The 23,330-nt window shown below is 38.0% G+C and overlaps 1 protein-coding gene across 1 annotated transcript; it reads right to left on the bottom strand.

The window, feature by feature from the left end:
• Positions 1 to 865: 865 nt before the first annotated feature.
• On the bottom strand, positions 866 to 22,848 carry AZIN1 (antizyme inhibitor 1). The gene is made up of 11 exons (XM_008630672.2): positions 22,711 to 22,848; positions 15,017 to 15,214; positions 12,823 to 12,996; positions 12,389 to 12,561; positions 8,735 to 8,869; positions 7,135 to 7,216; positions 6,244 to 6,318; positions 5,021 to 5,186; positions 4,375 to 4,493; positions 3,984 to 4,198; positions 866 to 3,354 (listed from the first exon to the last, which is right to left on the bottom strand). Exons 2-11 carry the CDS (start codon positions 15,116 to 15,118, stop codon positions 3,243 to 3,245), a joined length of 1,353 nt encoding a protein of 450 aa, XP_008628894.1. The 5' UTR covers positions 15,119 to 15,214; positions 22,711 to 22,848; the 3' UTR covers positions 866 to 3,242.
• Between the last annotated feature and the right edge of the window lie 482 nt (positions 22,849 to 23,330).

Here is a 23,330-nt window from a genome sequence, read left to right as displayed (position 1 = left end):
GACTCCCACTCCCCTCAGCTGTGGATCCAACAGAGCATGCTTTTCCTTAAACCTCAGGGCAAGTACTTGAGGCACCTGACTCCCAGGCAGTAAAGCAATAACTAGCAGTAAACTGGTGTAGTGAATTACATACTACTACTTACTTGAAATTTTAATAAAGGGATGAAATAAGAGCTCAGAGAAAAAGCAAGCCTGGAGTCAGTGCAGTACTTCCAGCAAAAGGAAAACTTAGGTAATATCTGACACCTTCTGAAAGTACATGTGGCAGTCACAGAAATAATTTTCTCCTTCACTTATGATCAGGCCAGTTAAACCATCTTTGGTACATACCCTGTTCCCTGTAGCAGTCGGCTGGCACTACCAGCACCCACCGAGCCCCTCCTTTGGGCAGCCACTGCCAGCCTTGCTGGCATCCAGGCTGCTGCTTAGGGCTACATTTGCTTTCCAGCTGCTGTCCAAGGCCTTAGCAAAGCCCTGAGAGCATTCTCCCTCCTCTCCTCACAGAAGAGGAGACTCACAAGGTACAGTCCTGGGTCAGCAACATCAGTCTGGACCAGAACAAGGGCAGTTGCTTGGCTCTCAAGGATTAGGAGAGCCAAATTTTTCTATCCAAAGTTTTTTTTGGGGGGTGGTTTTTTTGGCTGGGTCTTTTTTTTTGTTTTAGTTTGTTTTTAGGTGTTTTGGGCTTTTTTAAATTAAAAAAAAAACTTTTTTTTGTTTTAGTTTGTTTTTAGGTGTTTTGTGCTTTTATAAATTAAAAAAAAAAAACCCAAGGATTCAAACCTGAAACATCAACAGACAACTCCACACCCCCCCATCCCCAGAAAAAAAGCAGAAACAAGAGTACATAGGAAGCAGCAAAATATCCAGTGGTGGATCCAGGGCACCCACTTTTATTCTGATCCAATGTAAGCCAGTTGTGCAGCTGCTTGGGCACACAATGAAAAGTTGGAACCATTTTCTTCTGCTCCTAAGGAGTAACAGGCAACACCAGTACCACAGCCTTGTCTGGGCCCACAGCCCTGGATCTTCCTTAGGAAATGGAGCACAGGCTGCAGGGCTGCATCAGGGAAGCATTCAGGCCAAAGCAGGTGGGGCTGTTTGCCATGCACGACCATCAACACATCACACAGTGAAGCTGCAGGTCTGAGTCACACACCCCTGCTCCTGCCACAGCCTCAGCAAGCAAGAGAGGCTGCAATTGTCTAGTGAGCACAACAGGGCTACATTACTTCCAAGTACTATAAAGAAATCATCCAGCTTTTTTATATTTTGTAAAAATTCTGAACTGCAGTTACAATATAAACAGTAGCACATAGCAAATCAAACTGAAATACATACTGAATTCAGACTCCAGGTTGGCTTTAATAACAGACTCTCTTCAAGTACAGCAAGTATTTCTGCTCTGACCACTGCTGCATTTATAGAGAAATAGTTTTCTACTTATCTGTAAGTTAACATAAAACAACTCTCAAAGACTGTATGACAGAATCCTGTTGGATTATCTAACCTTAGGCAACTGTACTTGCATTTAGTCAAAAACCACACAGCAGTCTGTCTTGTCTAGAAAGACCTCAACAGGTAAACTGAAGCACTTGAGATAGGTCAGCTAGTAACTTCAGGTTAAAAAAAAAAAAAACCAAAAACCAGAAAACCAAAACCAAACCACAGGTTTCCCCCTATCATTTACTCCCTTTTCACTTCCACATTTAATTACAGTAATAAGTATTTCTTAGACTGCATCTCCAAAGCATAAGCCATTTTGCATCTCCTAACTGGCCTGTAAAACTGTTCTGACAAATCCAAACTGAGAATTTACTTTCAAGTAAAAGTTCATTAAGTTCCATAAAATCTTTGCTTTACAGAGCCAGAAAATAAAATTTCCTACCAGCTGGCCATATAAAATACACTTGCAGCCAAAGGGTAGAAATTTTACCTCCAACTAAAGGGTTTAAAAACTCCCTTTTGACTGTAGGATCCAGACTTCAGTGTATCATCTCAAAACCCTAACACCCTCTTCTCCTCCTTCCCACAGTTTTCAAGTAGAGAAAGTTAAAGTGAGAAAGCAAGCAAAGGACCTTGAAGAAATCAAGAGGCTGTAGTAACACAAATTCTCTGACCAGTTCTGGCAGTTCATTAGTCAATGTACATGTACTTTTAGCACAAATCTGATTTACCTTTACATTATGGATACAGTTAAATGAAGTCCAGTGCAAGAGAGCATTTGAGGTTTCTGAAGTCTTGTGCAGCCCTACCCTAGAGTCAGCACTATACAGAACTAGCTGAAGTTGAAAGACTTTTCAAATAAACACTATTAAAAAAAAGAGCCAAAGGTTCTGTGACAACGTGCAGAATTGGACTAACCCATGCTGCCTCAGGGCACTGCATGCACACGAGCTGAGACAACCTCTCCGTGCACACCCATGCTGAGTGCAGGTTAGCTGGTTGGTGTGAAGAACTGAATCTAAGGTCATGCTCTAAAAACACACCACAAACTGCCTTTTAGCCTTCCAGGAACTTACATGACTTCCACTTCATACAGATTGATTAATCTGAAAATTTTTACTGTTTAACACAAAGCTGAACCAATGGGCTAGAGAAAAGAAGGCTTCTCAAATCAATCATGTATACACCTATTTTATAGCTACCTGCCTAGTTCCTCCCAAAGTTAGCCTGAAAAACAGTAAAATCTACACAAAGTTTTATTGCAATCATACAAGGGATACATCAAGGGTCAAATACAACAAATACTATGATGCAATTTTACATTTATTAAACTACAGTTCAAAGCACAAATTTACACATTCTAAATACACTAAAACATCTAATGAAGTCACACTGGTCTCCCACTGACATTTGATATATCTGGGCGAAAGACAATAACTTTACAAGACTTTTCTAACAGAAATCCTTAGTATAAAAACTGTACTTGTATGTAAACTGTTGAAGAACCCAAGTGATGGGTTTCCATCTCCACTAAGTCATCCATTTTGTTGCATATTTAACGCTCAGGGGTTGAATGAACTTGATTTTAAATTTGGACACCATTATCTAACCCTCCCACCCCCCACTGAATTGTAGCTGTAGCTTGTTTTGCCTGGTCCCCATTACTATTTCTATTTTTTCAAGTTTTGAAGAGAATGAATTGAATTCAAGATTGTTCCATTTCTTCCACATTGGAATGTTGACCAGACAAACTACAGACTTGCAACTGCAGGTCTAAATGAAGCGTTAATGCCTGTTTAAGCTGCAGTGGAAAAGCGGTCTTCTGGGCTCAGCTGAATGCACGAAGGCACAAAGAAGAAGTTCTTCATCAATGTGTCTGAAGCAATTCCAGCATCTTGCATCTCATCCCTGCAGCAGCAAAGGTCAAGAGATGTAAAAACATGTTTTCAGGTTCAATTTCCCTTCAGAAACCAGCCTCAACACAGCATTTGAAGCCAAGTGCCCCCCGCGTGGCTTGGCCCCAGGCTCAGCAGAAGGGAGCCCAGCTGTGCCAGTGCCTGGCACACAGAAATGCTGCCACTCTCCAGGGACAGAAGCACAAGACCCTGCCTACCTCAGCACAGGAATGGGTTACCAAACTCTCCATCACCACAAGAGCATTACTGCCCTTCCTGCCTATGATGGTGCCAACACTGTACACAAGCTGCGGTTACTTGGATTAGGAAAGCTCAAAGGTTGATATTGAACAGCCTTTGTTAAGCCAGTAAGAGACTTTACAACTGCCACTGAACTCACATGTGAGATTAGTCAGGTATTTTGCTTTCCTTTGTCATCCCTAAAGCAAAGAAGGCATTTTATTAGAGATCCCTGTTTAGTCTCAGCAGTCAGACAGAGACCAAAAAATAAAAATCCACAAACGAAAAAGGCACATTCTTGCACTCAGTATTCTCCTATATTTGCCACTGAATGTTATTTGTAAGTGTACACTCCTGAAGGAAGCAGAAGTAACCTTGCCATTATCAAGATAGTTTTCTTACCAGTCACTGAAAGACATCATGTAGTAGATCAGTGGCCTCTGATAGTTGTTAAAGGTAGACTGTTCACCTAAGGTACCAGAACCCATATTGTCAAAGATCAGCCAATCTCCAACGCTCAACTCGGGAAGAAGACAGTTTTCCACAATTTGATCAAGCTCGTCACAGGATGGACCCCAAAGGCTGCTTGCAAACAGAGGCTCATCTTCCTTGTATTTCTATATGGAAATGATTGAGGCAATTCAGGCTTCAGTTTATTGAATAAGAAAATTTTCAAATATATAGAATGTTAATTCAATAAAGAATAAGCAATTATATATGTATGAAGTGTTAAATATATATTCAACAGACAAAGATAGTAAGGACTACCTCTGAAGAATATAGAAGGACTCACCTTGTGAACCTCTGGGATAGTATTGAGTTTCTCAGACAATTTACTTGCAAAAGAACCATAAACACCATCATTTATGTAATATGTAAATACTGGTTCATCATCATTCCTGGTTTGCTCCACTGGAAGTAAAAAAAGAAGTTGTCTTGCATGCATGTTTTGTCATAAGTAGTCCTTTTGCAATCTAACTTAAATCAGCTGCTTTCTCCTGACAAGGGGGTTCCATATATACTGGAATGGGAGAATTACAAGCAGAATAATCTGTATGAGACCAGATTATAAATTCAGTTATAACATTAAGTGTGAGGCTTAATAAAATTAATACTTTCAGTAATAACCACTGCTAAGAATATAAATCCAGAGAAGCAGAGAAGTAAGCTTGCTCTGTTGACTTGATTTATGTTCTAATACAGAACCTTCTACCAGCCTTCTGTGAAGCACCCAATATAGGTTTAACCTAGCAAGAATACAAGAAGTGCTACCTAAAAGTAACAGTGAGATACACAGAGAACATATGGTCAGAATCCAAAAGGCATATTACACTGCAAGAATTAGGGAATGCATTAAATATATAAACTAGTCTATCCCAATTAATAGTGGGCAGTTACCTGTACCAATTCGTAACACAGAAAACAAATCCAACCCTTACCTCCAGAAGGAAGAAGTTTATCATACTCAACAGTCTTCTTTGCAATGATGTTCACTGCCAGTGTAAATGCAGATGAAACATAGTAACATCCAGGCTCTGCAATCACATTAACACCAGACTCCTTTGGAAAGTAGACATCCAGCAATGGCCTGATGACATGATTAACCTAGGAAATTGAAGTCAGAGGTAAGACCAATTAACTCAGCTTACAGATGTGTCAGATACACAGGTCTAGTCAGCACACCAAATAATTACTCTGGTCCTCTGTTCTCTGAGAAGGGCCTTTACCAGAGGTCCACAATTTATAAAAAAAATGTAAGAAAACCGGTCATTCTGCTAAACACTGAAGATTGAGTACCATGAGTCTGAGCACTACACAGTCTCTCTTCACAACCACAGTTCAAGATGTAGTACACTCAAGACTGCACGAGTAATTTCAATGTCCATGCAGCAGTACAAATAATGTAAAATTATGTATGAACCCACAAGAACAGGCAAAGGGCCTTTTTTTGATCAGTTCTGAATAGTATCATATTAGAAACAGAATTCTTTAATACTAATGTTCACATCTTAAGATACATTTGAAGATTAACAGATATTTTGGACAAGTAATAGAACCATTAGAATTGAGAGAAAAGCCCTGATTACTGTTAGTAACTCCTCCCTGCATCACTTTCACTGTCCTGAATTCACAGAGTCTATGTTTTAAGACAACGTAACAGTGTAAACTGGTTATCCTGTTTTATGTGCCACTTCATACTAAAGATGGCATTTAGGCCAAATCAGAGTCTAGCCAAATCAAGACCTTTAGCTTTCAGTTCTAAAGCAAAATATCAGAAGTTTTCATCCAGTAGCAACAGGGTTTATGATCCAAAGCATGCTAAGCTACCCTGGCCCAAATCATGCAAGAGTCACCAACTGGACAATAACAGTAAAAAACCCCTTAAATTACTACTGCTAGGGTTGCTTCAGATAGTAATTTAATCTGTAACAAACTCAAGTCAGCATTCACCCAGTATGAACATGATTAAAAAGAAGTAATGATCCCCTCCAAGAACTGATTACACTATCCATGATCAAGAATACAAGCCCAGCTATTGGGATCTTGAGTTACAGTCTAACACTGAACTTAGGTTTCAGCTATCAATTCAAGCTGCAGTTTGAAGGTTAAACACTTCAACTTCTTCAAAATTAAGAGTTTCAACTTCCAACATATTGCATACCTCTTCCAGCTGAAGTTCTGAACCTGTGAAGCCCCCACCAATATCCAACATGTTCATCTTAAAGCCAAATTCTTCCTAAAACGCATAGGCAGAAGGTAAGTACATGAACAACTGTAAATGCAAAAATATTTTTGTTGCTCCTTACTGTGGTTGTTTTCTGTGTATTTAAACTTTTGAAAATATTTAGCTGAGTACATCCAGTGAGGGAGTAAGGGCATAGTACAGCTCCATTAAATCTAGTAGCAAAGCACTGGGATGTCAATAGAGGCTGGTTACACAATTCTCTGCAAGTCCCACAGCAATATCAACTCCCATCTTGTGGCTTTTGTTATATTCAGACAGTATTTGCTGAATAGGTGGTGCATTCTGACAAAAGACAGTTTTAGAAATTCACAAATCATGTGACTAGACCACTACAATGAATTTGCACAAAGATCAGCAAGATCCTCAATTTTATTGCCCCCATGTGTTACCAGCCACAGCTAAGGCACTAACTGCAGTAATAAGAGTAAAGAGACTTGCAGTCTTCTATTTAGTTTACAAACTTCTCATGCCACAATAGATGCCAGCATACAATTGTTCAATTTCAATGTAACCTAAAAGCATCAGTTGTGTATTTGCAGGACTGAGATCTGAGTATCAAAAAGCCCTGACCAAAAGTGGGAACTTTAAACAGCATTCAAGGCCCATCAAGTGGGACAGTATTCATTACCATAATTAGGACAAAGTTAGTTTTACCTCTACCACACATCACAAAGGAGTATTTAGTCCCTTACTAAAAGTTCTATCCCCAATGACTTATTTTGGAAAGAATGTAGTTGTTTATTAGTATCATTAGACTAGAATGGAGTCTCTACCGTAGCAATTGCATGTGTGTATAGATCTACTTACAGCCATGTCAAACACACACCGAGCATCAGATATAGCATGAATGTACGTTTGCAGATCCTTGCAAGAGCCTGAAACATGAAATCTGAAAGAAATAAAACACAGTTAATACACTGAACCATGCAACTTTCAGACCAAGCAAATAGTTTCACCATATAAAACAGCAACATGAGCAATTCATTCCCAAGTGTCTCAAAACAAGCTTAAATGGTAATACAGCAACTGTGCAAAGAATAAGCTCAGACCACCACTGCCTTCTATTTCATTGGATTTGTACTTTAGGATTGTCTTCCTCTTAACCCCAAGAATGTCCCACAACATTCTCAACTTTGAGAAATAACAGATTTACTGAATTTTTCAGTCTTCACTAACAAAGTGGCTAAAAGTTGTTCTTCAGTAGGTGCCAAAGCTGCAGAGAAGTACTGATGCCTCCCACAAGCTCCTGAATCCTCTCTTGTTTCTTGTTCAAAAGATTTAAGTACTGCCATATGCAGTTAGTCACTGAGGTGCTAAAACAAGTGCCAGCATTCCCATGGGCTTCCTCAAGGGGAATATGGTCTACTGGTTCTAGACAGACCATACACACACCTGAGCCACAATGTTCTCTACTCCAAGTCTACTCCTCTAAGGAATGCCATTTTGAGGCAAAGGTCACTTTTCAAACTTACTTGCATGAATCCACATATGGATTTTAAAATTATTTAAATAAAATAATGCACAAGAGCCATGTGACTTTAATAAAAGTTGGTTAAGACATTATATGAAGAGACATGTTTTTTCAGAAGTACCTAATTTTTTAAGACATTTGTAGTTTATGCTTTAACATTCATTTCAAACAGATATACATCAAAACATTTGTGGTTTAAATCATCAAAATGTGGCTTTAATTTTTTTTATTGTCTTGATGACCCATTTATTTGTTTGGTTGCTTTCCTAAAACAGTCATGAGCATATGATAGATTTGTAGCTGAAGGTAGGCAGAGCAGACTTGTGCATGTATTTTTCTCCCATATAGTAAAATATCTGTCAAACTTCCAATTAAAATACCACAGATCATTTATAAGAACTTGGAACTCTATTCTGTGAATGCGAGATTCATTCCTGCCACCTGCAAGTCAAAAACTTATCTGAGTATTTTGTCTTGAAATGATCAAAGAGTGACATACAACCTTAACTCTTACAAAATCTGACCCCATGTTCATCTTGTTCAAACCACCCAACCTATTCCATGCTACACTAGCACTTCTGTTACGCTGTTTATTGCTGGGAAAAATACAAATCAAGTTACCACAGAAGTTCAAGAGTACAGTTAGAGAATAGGAGAGGCTTCCAAACTTAGTTTTCATGCTGACAGAAGGATATCTGACACTTCATTTCATACTCCTTTGATGTCTGTAATAGTTACTTTGTTTCATACTAGTTTTTGCTTGCAAGCAAAAGCTCATGATTCTAAAGTGATGTGATATTGTTTGTCTGGGGCTTTTGTTGATTTTTTTAAACCCTGTAGAATAGTGTCACAGGAGAAAAATTCTTTTCTATTTTACATCTTAAGTACATCATACAAATATGTGCTCAGCCAGCAGAGGACAATGAAGCTACTCACTTGACACCAACTATTTGGACTCCCAGCTCCTTAGCACATTCCATGAGGTGTCTACAGTTCTTCAGGGTGGTGCCAAACTTCATATTCACCTCCTCACCAGCAGTAATGTCTTCTGTGGCAATGTGCAGTAAGAGCCTAAGAGAAGGGGAAGATGATTGGGGCAGTTGGTTTACATCATCAGCACATGTGAAGCCTGAAGACTTTCAGAAGTGTGTTGATTATGTTGTCAGTACTCCAGCTCCATCGATGGATGAATCAAGGCAACCTAATAATAACAATCCTGTACAGAGAAAAAACTAGCAATTAGGGGCTAAAACATGGAGCCAACAAGGACAAGGGATTTGAAATGCAGCAACTAAGACTCTTGTAGCAGCAAGAGTCTGTTGAGCGCTGTAATAAAAAGCAATGTTACCTTCTAATAAAGCATAGTTCCTCATAAAACTAGTAAGACTAATATGATTTTTCCCATCTCTGTCCTCCTCCCTAGCTAAGAGGTTCCCCTTCAGTCAGACACATATCAGTCTTAGTTAAACTCAGCATCTGGAGAACACCAGGCTGACACACTGAAAGCACACTCTGGCCATATCCTACCACCTCCCCTTCTGGCTAAGCACATGGACTGAGGGTGAGGGGGTAGGATGGTCAGTCCATTCCCTGCCCCTTCTTCCAGGACACCGCAGAGCAGAGAGACGGCAAGTACCATCTCTTACAGTCTTATGTCGTGGGACATCTTTTGCTCTCTGGTTAAAGCCTCATTTTGGGTTGATCTGGCAAACTGCAGTGCCAATGCTGACCTTTTTCTGTGTTAAAGTAACACTTGAGGGGCAAAGGCATGGTCACATCCAAACCTCTAGAAACATACCCCAAAAGCTCACAAAATCAAACTGCTGTCCACTGAGAAAGTCACACCCTCACACCCAAGAGATAAATTAATTAGTCATGCAGTAAACTTAACAGAGGTGGTGTCATGACATACATGCAGACTGGACAGAGCACATTGCAGTTAACCAGGGTGGGGAGTATAAATGAGTGGAAGAAACTCTGCACCCAGAGTGAAATAGCTCTTTACAAGACAGGCAACAAACAGAACTCAGCCTAGCCACTACTAGCCTAACACCTACCGTGACTTGTTACAAGTACTTTCCAAATGTTTCATGTGTTTAAAATGCATCATTCTATAAAGAGCAAGAAGTCTTAAGTTCTCACACAGGCTGCCCTGCAATCCTTGTTAATTTTAATTTATACCATTTCATCTTGAGAAACTGACTGGCATCTCATTTTCTGCTTCTCCACTAGGACAGAAAATTCTGTTCAAAAAATCTGTAATAAGACAATATTTTGCAAAGCATTTGGAAAAATGTGCTAGCTATAGCAAAAAATTATTACAAGTCAAACTCTTTAAAATGTGATGGAAAAATTCAAATTCATACTACAATTTTTAACCTTATGTTAAGATTAGTCAAAACCCCTCCTTAAAGACATCCAATGTTAAATTTATTGATGAATTGTTATAGCAGCATTTTAAGTGAATCAAGCTACTTTTCTAGCAAAACCCACTAAGTCTGACTTCTAGAAATCTAGCAGGATTCTTCCTCCTGGGTTTCAGCAGGGCTAGAGGGTGATGTGTGCATTTAGGATTTGGTTTTACTTTTTATCATTAAGGGGGTGTTGATACTTATAACAACCCTGCCTCCACTGACATTCTTAGGACACCAAGAAGCTCAGCAGTTAAACTTTGCCTGGAAAAAATCTAAAGATGTAGTAAAGAAAAGCAATACCTAAGCATTCCTTCCTGACATTTCTCATCTTAAAAAAAAAATTGCAATCATTTGAGTTGGCAAGTCTTCCAAAGGCAGAAACATCAGTTATGAAAGAAGACACCCCCCATTACCAAGTTAATGTGAAGTTGCACAAATTTTCAGAAAATGAGAAGAACCACTTCCTAAATATGACTTCCTCAGCCAAAACACACTGGCTTCATCTACACAAACAACTCAGCTCTAACAATTGCACATAGGAAAAACAAGGCTATATAGTGGCTTTGAATTTTGGAAACTATGCCAAGGAAGAGAAAGGAAAAAAAATGTGTCATTTGAGCATCGACATTAAAATGACCTGGATAAGATAATTCTAATAAAATTAAGGGAAAAAATTCTATCCAATAAGAGAGATCATATTTCTAAAAAATTTAGACATCAAATTGCAGTTCTTTTGTAGAAATTGAGTTTCTTGCCCTTGGTAAACAGGAACTTTTGCAAATATTAGACAATGGGATTGTCGAAAAGAAGTAGAGTTTATATTGTTTTTCTCTAGCTCATGATACTCCTTCATACTGCCTCCCTAATTTACAATTTCTCTGGCTCAAGAAAAATCTGCATCCTCTCTTTCTTTGGATGTTATCAGACAAGACCTTCTAAAAAAACTTGTTAGAATCATGGAAATAAATCAACAAAAGCTAACAAAACTCTAGATCCACCAGTGAATAACTGGTAAAACACTAATGATGTAACAGTCAGCTTTAGTACTGCCAAGGCTTTCAAATACACTAAGTATACCACAGCCAGCAGTTTCAGAAAAATTTATCCTGCATAACATTTTTGCACAGGAATTTCTCTCCAGTACACAAAGCACAGACAGACTTCCATGAGGATGACGTGTAATCACCAGCAACAGCAATATTAAATCTTGTAGTCTTGAACAAACAAAAAAACTCCCTCAAATAAATACCACCACCATCCCCCCCAAAAAACCCAAACCAAAAAAAGGCCACAGTTTTGGGAGAAGACACAATAGTTTCATAATGACTGTTTAGAACAAAGGACTTTGTAAAGGATGTCAGGAATTCAGTTCCTCCAATGATATTTATGGAAAGCTATACCTTTAATCACTGCAAAGCACTGTAACATTCACTTAGGCTCTGACTCCATATTTCATAAAGGCATAGCCCACAGCTAAAGCATCCACATGTGAGGGATGTGATGTTAAATGACATGAGTGCCTATCATCCCAAGAGACCATTATACACTGGCAGCAATAAAATTGTCATATTTAACAACCAGATTATCAGCTTTGATCACTTTTCTACAGAAAGCAGCTGAGCTAATAGCAAAGTGACTGAAAATAGAACTGGAATCAAATTTCTCATTGTTCTAATCATGTGGAAATACCTGTAGGTGTATTTAATAGACCCGCAGAGTGTGCCCAAATCCCAGATGGGACCCAATGCACACAGTCATTCTTTGGGTAGCTCAGCCCTGACTTCAGCCAGAGCCACTAATATCCAAACAGAACTCCCTGAAAGATAACACTGAAGCCACAACAGAGCAGGAGGAAGATGTATTTGCAGATGATGAAATGCCAGACTTCTGAACTTTAATCACTGAAACCTTTACATCAAGATTGCCCTAAAAAAATCACTTTTTCCCAAGATTTCTCCCAAACCAAGGGCCCTACTATCTATCGTATTAGGAAGCCAAGATTTCAGCAGGAAAAGATGCAAAAAAAGCTATTTTCAAAGGAGACAGAGGAGAAGAACAAATCCAAGTGATTTGTACTAAAGAAAGCAGGTACTTTGCTTCTAACTCAAACCACCCAGAATACAGGCAAATTAAGTTTCCCCCACATTAAAAGCAAAACCAGAATTCTGACACTTACTTGGCATTTGGATGGTTACGTGAAATTTTCTTCAGCTCAATATCATTGTCACAAGTCATGATGTTTATCCCAGCCTTCGCTGCATACTTGATCTGAGAGGCTTGCTTGCAAGGATTTGTGTATATGATGTTTTCAGGAGAAATGCCCAGGTCTTGTACCAATGCCATTTCAGACTGAAAAACAGCAGCATACCAGAGTTTGACAAAGTGTACTGCACCATCTTTCCTGAATTTTTATTTTATGTGCTCTACTACCACACCAAAGAGAAAACTATCTACTGCTTCTAGGGCAGAAGTATAGATTTTCAACAGCCAGTTACAAATGAGTTCCCAGTTCAAGTTTTATTTATAATCATGGCACTTAATACCAAAAGGATGAATTTAAACCAGCAGACATATGAAAGAAAATAAGGCACATAAGCAAGACAAACTTACTTTACTGGAACATGCAAAACCAACACCAAGGGTTCCCAGAATTTCCAGTACACCTGGAGTAGAATTGCATTTTACAGGATAAAATGGCTTTATTGGTGCCATCACATTCTGCCATTGTATGTTATTCCTTACAAGTTTTCCAAGATCACCAACATAAAATGCCTTTTTTCCAGTCTGCAAAAGGAAGAATAGGAAAATAAAACGACTGAAATTGTAGGTTTGCTGTCAAAACAAACAACCCAAAGTCTTAAACAATTATGTACTTTTTTTACCCTGCTCTTAACTTTTAGATTTGACCTTGAACAATGTTTTTACTTTCACCCAGCAATTGGAACTATTTTTTAAAAATCAAAGGGAATACCTACCACTTCAGAGATAATATGAATGCTATTTAGACAATAGTCTGAGATTCCTGAATAAAAGATTCTACTTAAATGCCAAATGCTGATTTTATTTAAAAATACAGATAAAGTTACTAATTTTTTCCAACTTTTTATTTTCAGAAGTCTGCAACTATTTATAGGAAGAAAATCCACTGGGATGAAAGCTTCCACAGTCTCAATGTAATTTGTATCTTGTACAAGGAATAAAATCTGATGCACTAACATTATTTTAACATCCAGTTAATAGCTTGTTTTACTGAAAATTTGTCTAATATTTCAGTTCAGGAAGCCAAGTTTGAGACTGTTCTCCACATCTTGTGAAGAATAAAGTTCAAAAGGCATGTTAAGAACTAGATTCCATGTTAAAGGGGACAGAATCAAGTACATAATCTTTAAGAAAATGAACAGACTTTTCTGGAACTGTTAATTTCCCTTTGCACATCTGTTACACTATAGTCTTTCTCAATATCAGGTCATGATGTGGGTGTAGTGGATCAAAATTCAAACAGATCATTCCAGATTTGTTCATAATGTGCACTAGTAAAATTACTGTAAGTGAATGGCCTACTGTAAATCAATTAAAGACCATCACTACATATATGATCTATCTGAATCAAGACTGTACATCAAATGTTAATTCTAGCACTTGACTCTTGCAGGTACAAAACTCTATATGTTGTGGCTTATTTTATACAAAGTCTTTATTTCTGTTTAAAAAACACAAATAGAAATTCCATCGGGTGGAAGCATACTGACCCCCTGTACGGGTCACCAGCAGTAATGGGATCTGGAGCTTTTTTTGGCCTCTACCCCTTGAGCTAAAGGAATAAATGAAAGCAGCAGGAGGCAGCTATCCTCTGTGAGCCAGCCAGTGGTTGGAGACATGACATGTTGCCAGTAGTTTACCTATTTATTTGCTAGACAGAAAAAGAATATTAGGAATCAGGATTTGGGAATCCTACACCTGAGTTCAGAAGGCCATGGAATTTAGCTATTTGCTGTACTATAGTTGAGCACTTGCACATGAGTATTAGTTCTGAGAAACCACAGGAAAAGTGAGCAACTCCTAGGTATGGCATATGAAGAATACAGGATTTGCTTAATGAAACTTTTTTTTCAGTTTGCTCTTTCTACAACTTTGTCTACAGAACAAAAGCTACGTTTTTCTTCCTCCTAAGACATAAGTGAAGCCTAATTCAAAAAAATTACTACACACAATTATTCAAGTTTCTTTCCAGTTGGTTGCTAAACTTCAGTAGCTTTTAGACCAGTTTGTGTTGAAAGATAGCACCTCACAACATGCTCATACCAGAGCTTCCAGTGGGGAGAAGGGTAACAGGAAGATGTATAAATACAAACCATGATGGCCCACAGAAATTTTAAACATGGCTCTAAACTGGCCCAGCATATACATTTGTTGAAACTCTGCCATATTTTCAGGGAAAGAACAACAACAAAAAGGTTCTAACTGAATTTATACACTTGCACAATTTCAGGTGCCTGATCTTAGACCCCATTGCTAATAAAATCTCTTGGAACAATGAGATGGGACTTGTATTTAATTACATCAGCCAGACTGCTTTCCTGCTAGCCATTCTCAGGGAGGTAAGAGTTGATGCCCAAATTTCCCCAACAGAATTCTGCCCAAAGCAAGAAAACAGCAAAGAAGCAGAATTAGAAGAGGAAAGTATAAGGTGAGTGAGGCTTAGCTGACTGTTCCTCTGTTACTGTCAGCTCATCAGTTCTAAAATACCTTGACCTACTTTGAAGACTTAGGGAACTAAATCAAAAGATATGGAAAGCAAACTTACATGAGTATGTTCATAAATACAGTTGTCAATGACATCTGCAAGAGTTGCTCCTTCATCCAACAGACCAATGGAGTAATTTGCATCCTCAAGAAATCCTTTCATCTCAGCCGTATTCCACAAAGCCGACAGTCATAAACCAAGAAACACAAGGGATGGGCTTCCAAGCCTTATATCCGGGTCCTTAAATTATGCAACAAACTGTAAACAGAAAAAATGCGTCAATGGAAAAAAGAGGCACAAAGCATACTATGCTGCTATTTAAAAATCAGTTTTGTACACCTGATGTCCTACAAACAGTAACACACCCTCTATAAAAACCAAAGATGTTTTTACTGTGCTCACCCTGCATTTGTCACGGATAAGGACGGAACAGTTCTACTGAAGCCAAGAATAAAACAGAAGCTGTGTACTTTAAATCTGATACTAACTTTCAGAAACAACTGATGCAATACTGTTCTTGAGAAGAATTCCAGACTGTATGCACACTGATCTGCACTGAGCTTATGCAAACTATGAAAATACTGCAAGTGCAGCATAATTGGACAAATGCCTCAGCTCAGTTCTCAAGTACAGCATCTTAAGCAATGCTAGCATTAAAGTGTGCAACTGGAAGACTGTCTGTAACAGAACATTTCTGAATTTGTCATAGAAAACTTGTAGCTTATTCATTAAATGTTAGCATTGATATTTGTCAACATTCTAGTTTTTGTGATGCTAATTTATAACCACTGCATTTACATGTCATATTTATTAGACATTTATTTTGTTATGTTCATAACATCACCTATAACACTTCAAAACCTTAATTGCAGTAAGGGTTAATAAAAAGAAGCCACTAGGCTAGAAGTAGTTTCAAAAGTGATATTCTTAGTAAGTAGATTCTCATTAAAATAAAGTAACAGTTACAGTCTACTTTATTTGCATCTTGCTTATCCTCAGATCTCCATTGCAAATTAGCTTAGTAGTTAGTAGTTTATAAGCAGTGTTTTCCAAAAGATAATCTGAATCAACACAGCCCAAACACTGAAAACACTGTTAAATATACAGTCTTAGAATACAGATTGACTATCTAATCACAAGTAAAAATCAGCAGACAGCAGAAAATTACCAACAGCTGATTGTATACCTTCATTTCCCTTAACTGATGAATACAACAATCTGCAGCTTACATTCCATTAGAGTTGTGGGTCTTGTTTAAAAGCAGTTTATTAATTTACATCAACCCATTGACCACTTTTTTGTTTCAACTGTCATCTTTATGACTAACACAAGATTGATCAAAACCAGCTAGCTAACTAGATTCCTTCTTCAAATGAAGACCTAAGACATTTTTAATCTCTCAACAGAAGTTGCATAGTACTTATAAAAAAGTGATGGTTGTTTTCTAAAGGCACCTGCACTTAGATTTACAATAGCAGAATTATTTTTCTAATTAAAAGTGTTTATAGAAACCACAAACATTACAGCTGAAAGTCAAAAATACTTCATTAGGACTACAAAAGTTAAGATAATTTTGGCTTCAAATCATCAAAAGGCCTTGGTCTTAACTCTGTCTCATGTTTCATCCACCACCTCCATACAGTAAAAAAAAAAATACACAATTTGCAACGTAGGTTTGGTTAATGTTGTCAACAATATGAACAAAGTTACTTTGCTGTAGTTTAATATTACCACAACTAAGTAGCAGTTGCTCCTGTTTGTCATTATGCCAAATAATGGGAAAGAAGCCAGCAGGGCTTTATATGCTTTCTGCACAACTCAAACATGCCCCCTATGTTTGTTACAACAGGAATTTACTTCCAGGCGGACTAACTCAGTGGCAGCAAGAACATTCAGTTCTGTTCAGAAGCTAAATGATAAAGACAAGTACACTGGGTAAGAAATACTTATATAGTGAATCATATGATTATTTAAGAGAATCCTGAAGATCCAACACAATCACAGAAGAGCAAGATAATTATCACATTGATGTAAGGATTTAATTAGTTATAAAAACAATGACTAGGTGGTAAGACTATAATAACCAGGGAAAAAAAAAGTCTTTAGTCAGTCATATCTCAGTGTAAGACTAACAGCTAAAACTCCTTAAAAAAATACCACTAAACAAAAGAATCTTGTGAACTAAGTTTGCCTTAGAATCAGTCCAACAAACATGAACACCACAGTCATCTTCATAAAATATCCATGGTTTTCAGAGGCAGAGGACCAAAAAGGTTTAGTTATCTTTTCTCCCCTGGAAAGAAATGCTGGCATCATTATTTTACTGAAAATTTGGTATAGTTTTGGAGTATTCCAACCATGAAGATACAAAGAAGAAAAAACCTAACAGCAGAGTTTAATTATTTTAACTTTCTTTTTTATACCATGACTTTTACAGCCTAATGTTTAGCCAAGTTTTAAAGTACTTTATGCATCCTTAGGAACTTGCTGGTTGTGTAATAAACACATTAAGCTTTTCTCCTACAATAAAAGTAACACCCAAAGAGAGGAATAAGCACAACCATGGTGGACACTTGCAAGAACAAAGTGATTTCTATTTTCAGCAGATTATTCAAAAGTAGCAAATCCCTTAACCCTTCAAAAATCCCAGGTGTTTTAATCCTTTCATGATACAGAGTGGTGTTAAAGACAATTTTTCAAATAGATTATGTTGCATCTGAATCTACAGGATTTTTTAGGATATCTGGTATGTCCTGTAACTTCAGATGTTCAAGAAAACTTCATGGCAACATTTTGACACAAACAGGACAGGATGAGCTTCCATGATTGGCCTTGCCCTCCCCAGTCACACCTGACCAATACATATTGTAACCATACAGTTACAGGTACTGCACACACGTTGGAAGCCACTGGGCTGGAAGAAGCCTCACATCAAGTTGGGCACTTCCTGTGTTTCTGATCTCTTATAAGCAAGCTCTTACAAACTTCAAAAAGTCGGAAGGTGAAACTAAAGCACGTGAAGGAATTACTGTATATACAAGGGTACTACTTAGCTAGATTTTTAAATTTTGGTTGAGATTTTTTTTCATGCTACAAGCCACTTCCTACAGTCTAAAGTGTGCAGACAGTCAAGAGTCCCTTCCACCTCAGATCTACCCCACTGGAAGGTCTCAGCACACCCACTGGAACCAGTCACAGCCCAGAACAGATTTTTAGACTCACCACACACACACAGAGCACTAATTGCTTGTACCTTGTATTTCAAATGAAGCAGCTCAGTCTAACCAACCACACACCTTCTCTTTGAGTGTGGGTGGGTGTTCATCTGAGTTACACTGGAGTAGATAGAAGTTAGTTGTTTAGCACTCTTTTAAGAGTTTTTTTTCATAGTTAATGACTGTGGTGTCTATAGCTTTCAGACAGATGGTGTAGAAGAATACTTTCCTCCAAAAGCTGCCCTTTTAATTTTGGGGAGACTGTGTGGGAAAGAGGGAGAGAATCGGTTTAAGTAAAGCATGGGGGGAGAAGGACTCTACCACCACCTCTCCGAAGCCACCACCAACAAAAAGAACAATTATCTACTAAGTTAGTTTTGATGAAGATCATTTCCTAAACCAGACTTGTCTCCTGCTCATTCATCAAAAAACGACTTACGGTCAAGAGGCAGGGACCAAAAGGAATATATGCTAGTAGAGATTCAAGGACATAGATTGCAACAAACCATTAACAACCTCATATAACCTCTCCCAGGCTGCTAAACAGTGATTGCTTTTTCTAAGCATATCCAAGATATAGAAGCTTTTCCATTTAACAAAATTAATCTAGTAGAAAAAAAGCACTAACATTTGTTTAACAACTACTGTCAAATTTCCCCTTTTTAAAATAAATTACATCTTTTCAGTCTTGATAGGAAGAACATTCTACAAAGAAAAAACAAATTCCTAGAAGCACTGCCACAGCACCACTACAAGATAGTGGATACTTGAGAAACATTTCTTTAAGGGCTTAATACCTTACAGTAGGATTTGGGACTCTGCTGTCAACTTATTCTATCCTGACTGGTTCCCTCCTGAGGGGGGAGGAGAATCAGTGATAAAATTTGCAGAAGGAAATCTAAAGGATGGTTTAGGACTTTTTTTTTTAATGTCTGTAAGATGAGTCAGAAATCATTAGAGTACAGAGTTCACTCCTTGCTAGAAATGCTGACTTGCTGCAAGTCATTATTTGACAGACTTGGTGTAGTAACACCACCCATTTTCGCACCTGAAATGTTAGACTGCACAATGCTCCAGGACATATATTTTAAGTCAAACAAAAGCTGTCAAGTGGTATGAGACATCTACATAGGCATGTAATTGCTTTCTTTGAAGTAAGCGTTACATCCTCAGGCTCTTTACATTTTAACACAATGACTTCCCAGATGAAGAACTCTAAGATAAAAGTGTACATATTTAAACACTGCAATTACTGCAGATATCTGGAATAAAAGAAAATGAAAATTCTCTGAACAGAGTCTAAACACATGCTTGTCATATGTAAGCATCCATAACACACACAATTTTCATTTTTTTCTTTACATTGCCTGAACTATGTATAGTTTGGCCTAAGAATTTAAAAAAACCCAAACACCTATAAGTTTGGTTCTTTCATTAAAAACTTCCTCTGCAAAAAAAGTCTCTGCAAACCAAACAGGCTCCAAATAATGCCTTTCAACCACATCTTATTAAACAAAATATTTATGAAATATAGTAACTATGCTGATGCAAAAATCATAAAGGGCTAAAACCACATTAACCTCTCATTCATTGCAATACTGGTTCCTCAGGGGTAACAAATCAAAAAAACCCACTTTGTCACTGACATCAGCAATTCAGTACAGAACAGGTATACTACAAAAGTAGAAACATGAGTCCTCTGTTTTCGGTGCAGGAAATACCTACTTTTACTGGGAGCATCTTTTAAAAAATATTCCAAGATGCCATTTCACCAACTTGCATCACTGTAATTCAGCTAGCTGAATGCAGCTACTAACCAGATGATGGACATGGTGAAACAGGTGGGGTTTTTTGCATTACTCAGTTTGTACTCATTTGTACTCTCAGGGTCATAAGTAGGGTACCTGAGGTCAGTTGCATCCTACTCTATTCTCTCAGCAGCATTCCACACAGTTAAGTGAGCAATGTAGCAGGAACAACTCTGCTGAAGCAAGCAAAGGGGGTAGATACCGAAAACACAGTGCCCCACCCAACATCATCTACAGGAACAAGAACCTCCTTCTGTGTTCCTGAAGTTTGAATACATTATTCAGAACCAATAAGCTCACAAAGCTTACGAAGAATAATTACTCTTCTAAGTGCACCTATACTTCTGTGGTACCAGACCAGGACTTCTCTTTCACAAAAGTGCAAACAGTCACTTCCCCGTCCTATCTTCTCATTTGTTAGTGTTAGTATTTGGCCTCCCCATTGCCCCTAAGACTCCAAAATCCCAGCCCTCCTGTTCCCCAACTGCCACCAGCTCCATTTACACAAAGCCAAGAGAGCTCTCAAAGTTAGCCAGTCCAGATAGCTCCTGCTTCCACTTGGCATAGACAGGGCTTGTTAATAGATCAGACTTGCATTGCTAATTCCCATCACTTCTGATCAAACAGATGTGGCAATAAATGTAAGATTTTGAAGGAGCAAAACTTCAGGCCACAGTTGCCAGACTGCTCAGGGAGTGAGAGCTTGAAGAGCAGACAGAAGTAAACCCCAAGTCTTTCCCTGGCCAGCGTAACACAAGGAAAAAGTGGGATGGAGAAAATGATAAAAAGGAAGCGAGTTTAACGGAAATTTAAGTACACCTTCAGACAGATTATTTTTATTTTAATTCCACTGGAACATAACATCACAGTTATATTTAAAAAGCTCACTTGACCGTTTTCCCATTAAATCACTTCGCCAGTTGAACAAGACTCAAAAGTACCAATTAGCTCTCTAACTTACATCTTAGCTGTGTTTGAGGCAATGACCTGTGCTTCAGTACACCAAAACAGGTACAGATTTCCTGGCAAACACTACTTCTACCTACATCACCACTACATTCAATACTGAATTACTTCTATTTGTATACAGGACATTATTGCTGAACCCATAATAGATCCAAGCTCAAAATAAACACACATTATCTGAACATTAAGCTGCAAATAAAGCAAATCCAGTGGCATTTCCATTCTAGGGCAACCTATATCTTGCATTGCTTGTCACAGCACATCAGTCTACCAGTTAGAGAAGGAATATCTCAAAGAAGTACCAGAACAGCCTTTACCTCAGAGTAAGAACTTCTGTCACAGCCAAAATTCTCCTTAGACCAGTTTTAGAAATTAAAATGAACATATAGTACCTCAAGATTTCATACTTTATACACTCCTTCCCAACAATTCTTCTGCCTTTCCTGCATTTTTACTACTTTACCTTATTTCTGTTCAAGTGCAACATGTTGTGCAAGTGTTCTACCCACATACAAGAGTGAACAAAAATTTTAGCTGAACAGAAGAAGCAATGTTCTCAGCTTTTTTGCTTATAAAAACCACACCTAAAACATAACAGTGATATTCAGAAAATTCTCAATGTTAACTGAATTCACTTGAGTAGAGTATTCAACTACAAAGAACCAGACATATGCAGTTAATTCAGTAAGTTTCAAACAGAACAAAAAGAACATAACCTCTGGAGATAAAGCCCGAAACCATGATAAACCAAGCTCATCCTGTGCTTCAGCCACTGTGGTATTTTCAAAGAACAAGTTTATCTACATTAAGTACCTTATTAGGAGGCATACTAATACAACCAGCATTTGGAATTTTGTGGTCTTTAAAAAGTACCTGGCTCAGGAAGATGTACTCAACCATTTGCAAGTTCTACATTAGAAGGCATTATATAATTTATAGGTACTAAGCCAAACAAAACCGCCTTCAGCTAGACAGGAAAAAGGTAATGCTGTACAAATACTGTATAAAGTCAGCTTAAATGCATTTGTAGTATCTCAGTTAAGACTATTGTTAAAAACCACACAAAACTATCTTAAGTTAACCAAACATGATAACCATACACATTTCAGAGTTTTCTGTGCTCCTTAAGATCAGCTAAGTGCATTCATTTGTTTTCCATTATCATGGTCTTGTTTTTCTTTAATAACTATTTGCCACTTCAAAATATAAACACATTTATAATTGGCACACATTTTCCATCCAACATTAAATTCCACATTCTACTGTAACCCCACTACAACTATTTGTGGAAGCGGATAGTAATTAGCAAATAATGGAGACAGGCATTTGGGAAGGCACACCCTTCATGATCAGCCTTAGTTACTGTTTACAATAGCAAATTTTAACTATTTCAGTACAAACTAAGAAATCACACAGTACTCAGCAAGTCATGATTTGATGTTAAAAGTCATGCAGTCCAATTCATGACTTCAGAATTACCACAGAGACTGAAGTCGCAGCATTTTATTTTAGGATTTCTGCAGCCAACACCCCTAATTCAGAAAAGTAGTTCTATTTACCAAGTTTACTGCAAAACTTCATCAGATAGTTGTATTGAGAAAGGCATTAGATGAGTAGAACTTATAGTCCCCCGCCATCCCAAATGAAAGTCCTATGTAATTTCGATAATCTACATCCAGACAGTTATCTTGCTTATCAAAAAGCCAATACAAACTGTATTTTTCCAAGTGCTTATCCTCCTGCAAACAGATGAAGAGAGACTTACATGGACAAGTTAGGAGATGGAACCCTACTATCATCAGCTAGGTTCCCAAGGTGGCTCAGCGTTGAAGTCGAACTGCTCTCTATAAAGCACTTCTCCTAAGCCCTCTGGATAGTTGTAAACTTGATCAGAGATTTTGCCCTGTAGGGAGAAAAATGCACACAAAAATAAATCTTACAGCCAGAACAGAATAAAAGCTTTATCATAAAACATGCAACAAATGCCTTTTCAGTAGTGCTTTTAAGGAGGCTTGCAACACCCCACCATGAAAGTTTATAATCACATCAAACACCCAGTTTGCAAGAGTTAATATAAACTCTGAGCCAGAACAAGTCAGATGTACAAAGAGCTGCTAAAACACATGAAACTACTTGTTTGTACTTATCTTTCACAGTCTGAACTGGAAGATTTTCAAAACTAATGGCAAAGAGCTCTACATGATCCTGCTGTAGGGTAGTATGCCTTAATACTGGACTACTCTCCCAGAAGTGCTTTTAACCCTGTAACCACTGCATTCTTCCCCTCCCCACTTCCTTTCTATTTCAGAATTCCCTTGCCACGTTCTTTCTCCCTCTGCTGTGAATGAACACGGCATGTGGGAGAAAAAGCTATGTGGGTGAAAA

Source organism: Corvus brachyrhynchos, unplaced genomic scaffold (genome assembly GCF_000691975.1).
Source record: "Corvus brachyrhynchos isolate BGI_N302 unplaced genomic scaffold, ASM69197v1 scaffold302, whole genome shotgun sequence".
Lineage (NCBI taxonomy): Eukaryota > Metazoa > Chordata > Aves > Passeriformes > Corvidae > Corvus > Corvus brachyrhynchos.
Note: the sequence above shows the minus strand (reverse complement) of the source record. Positions and strands in the feature narration are given on the sequence as shown.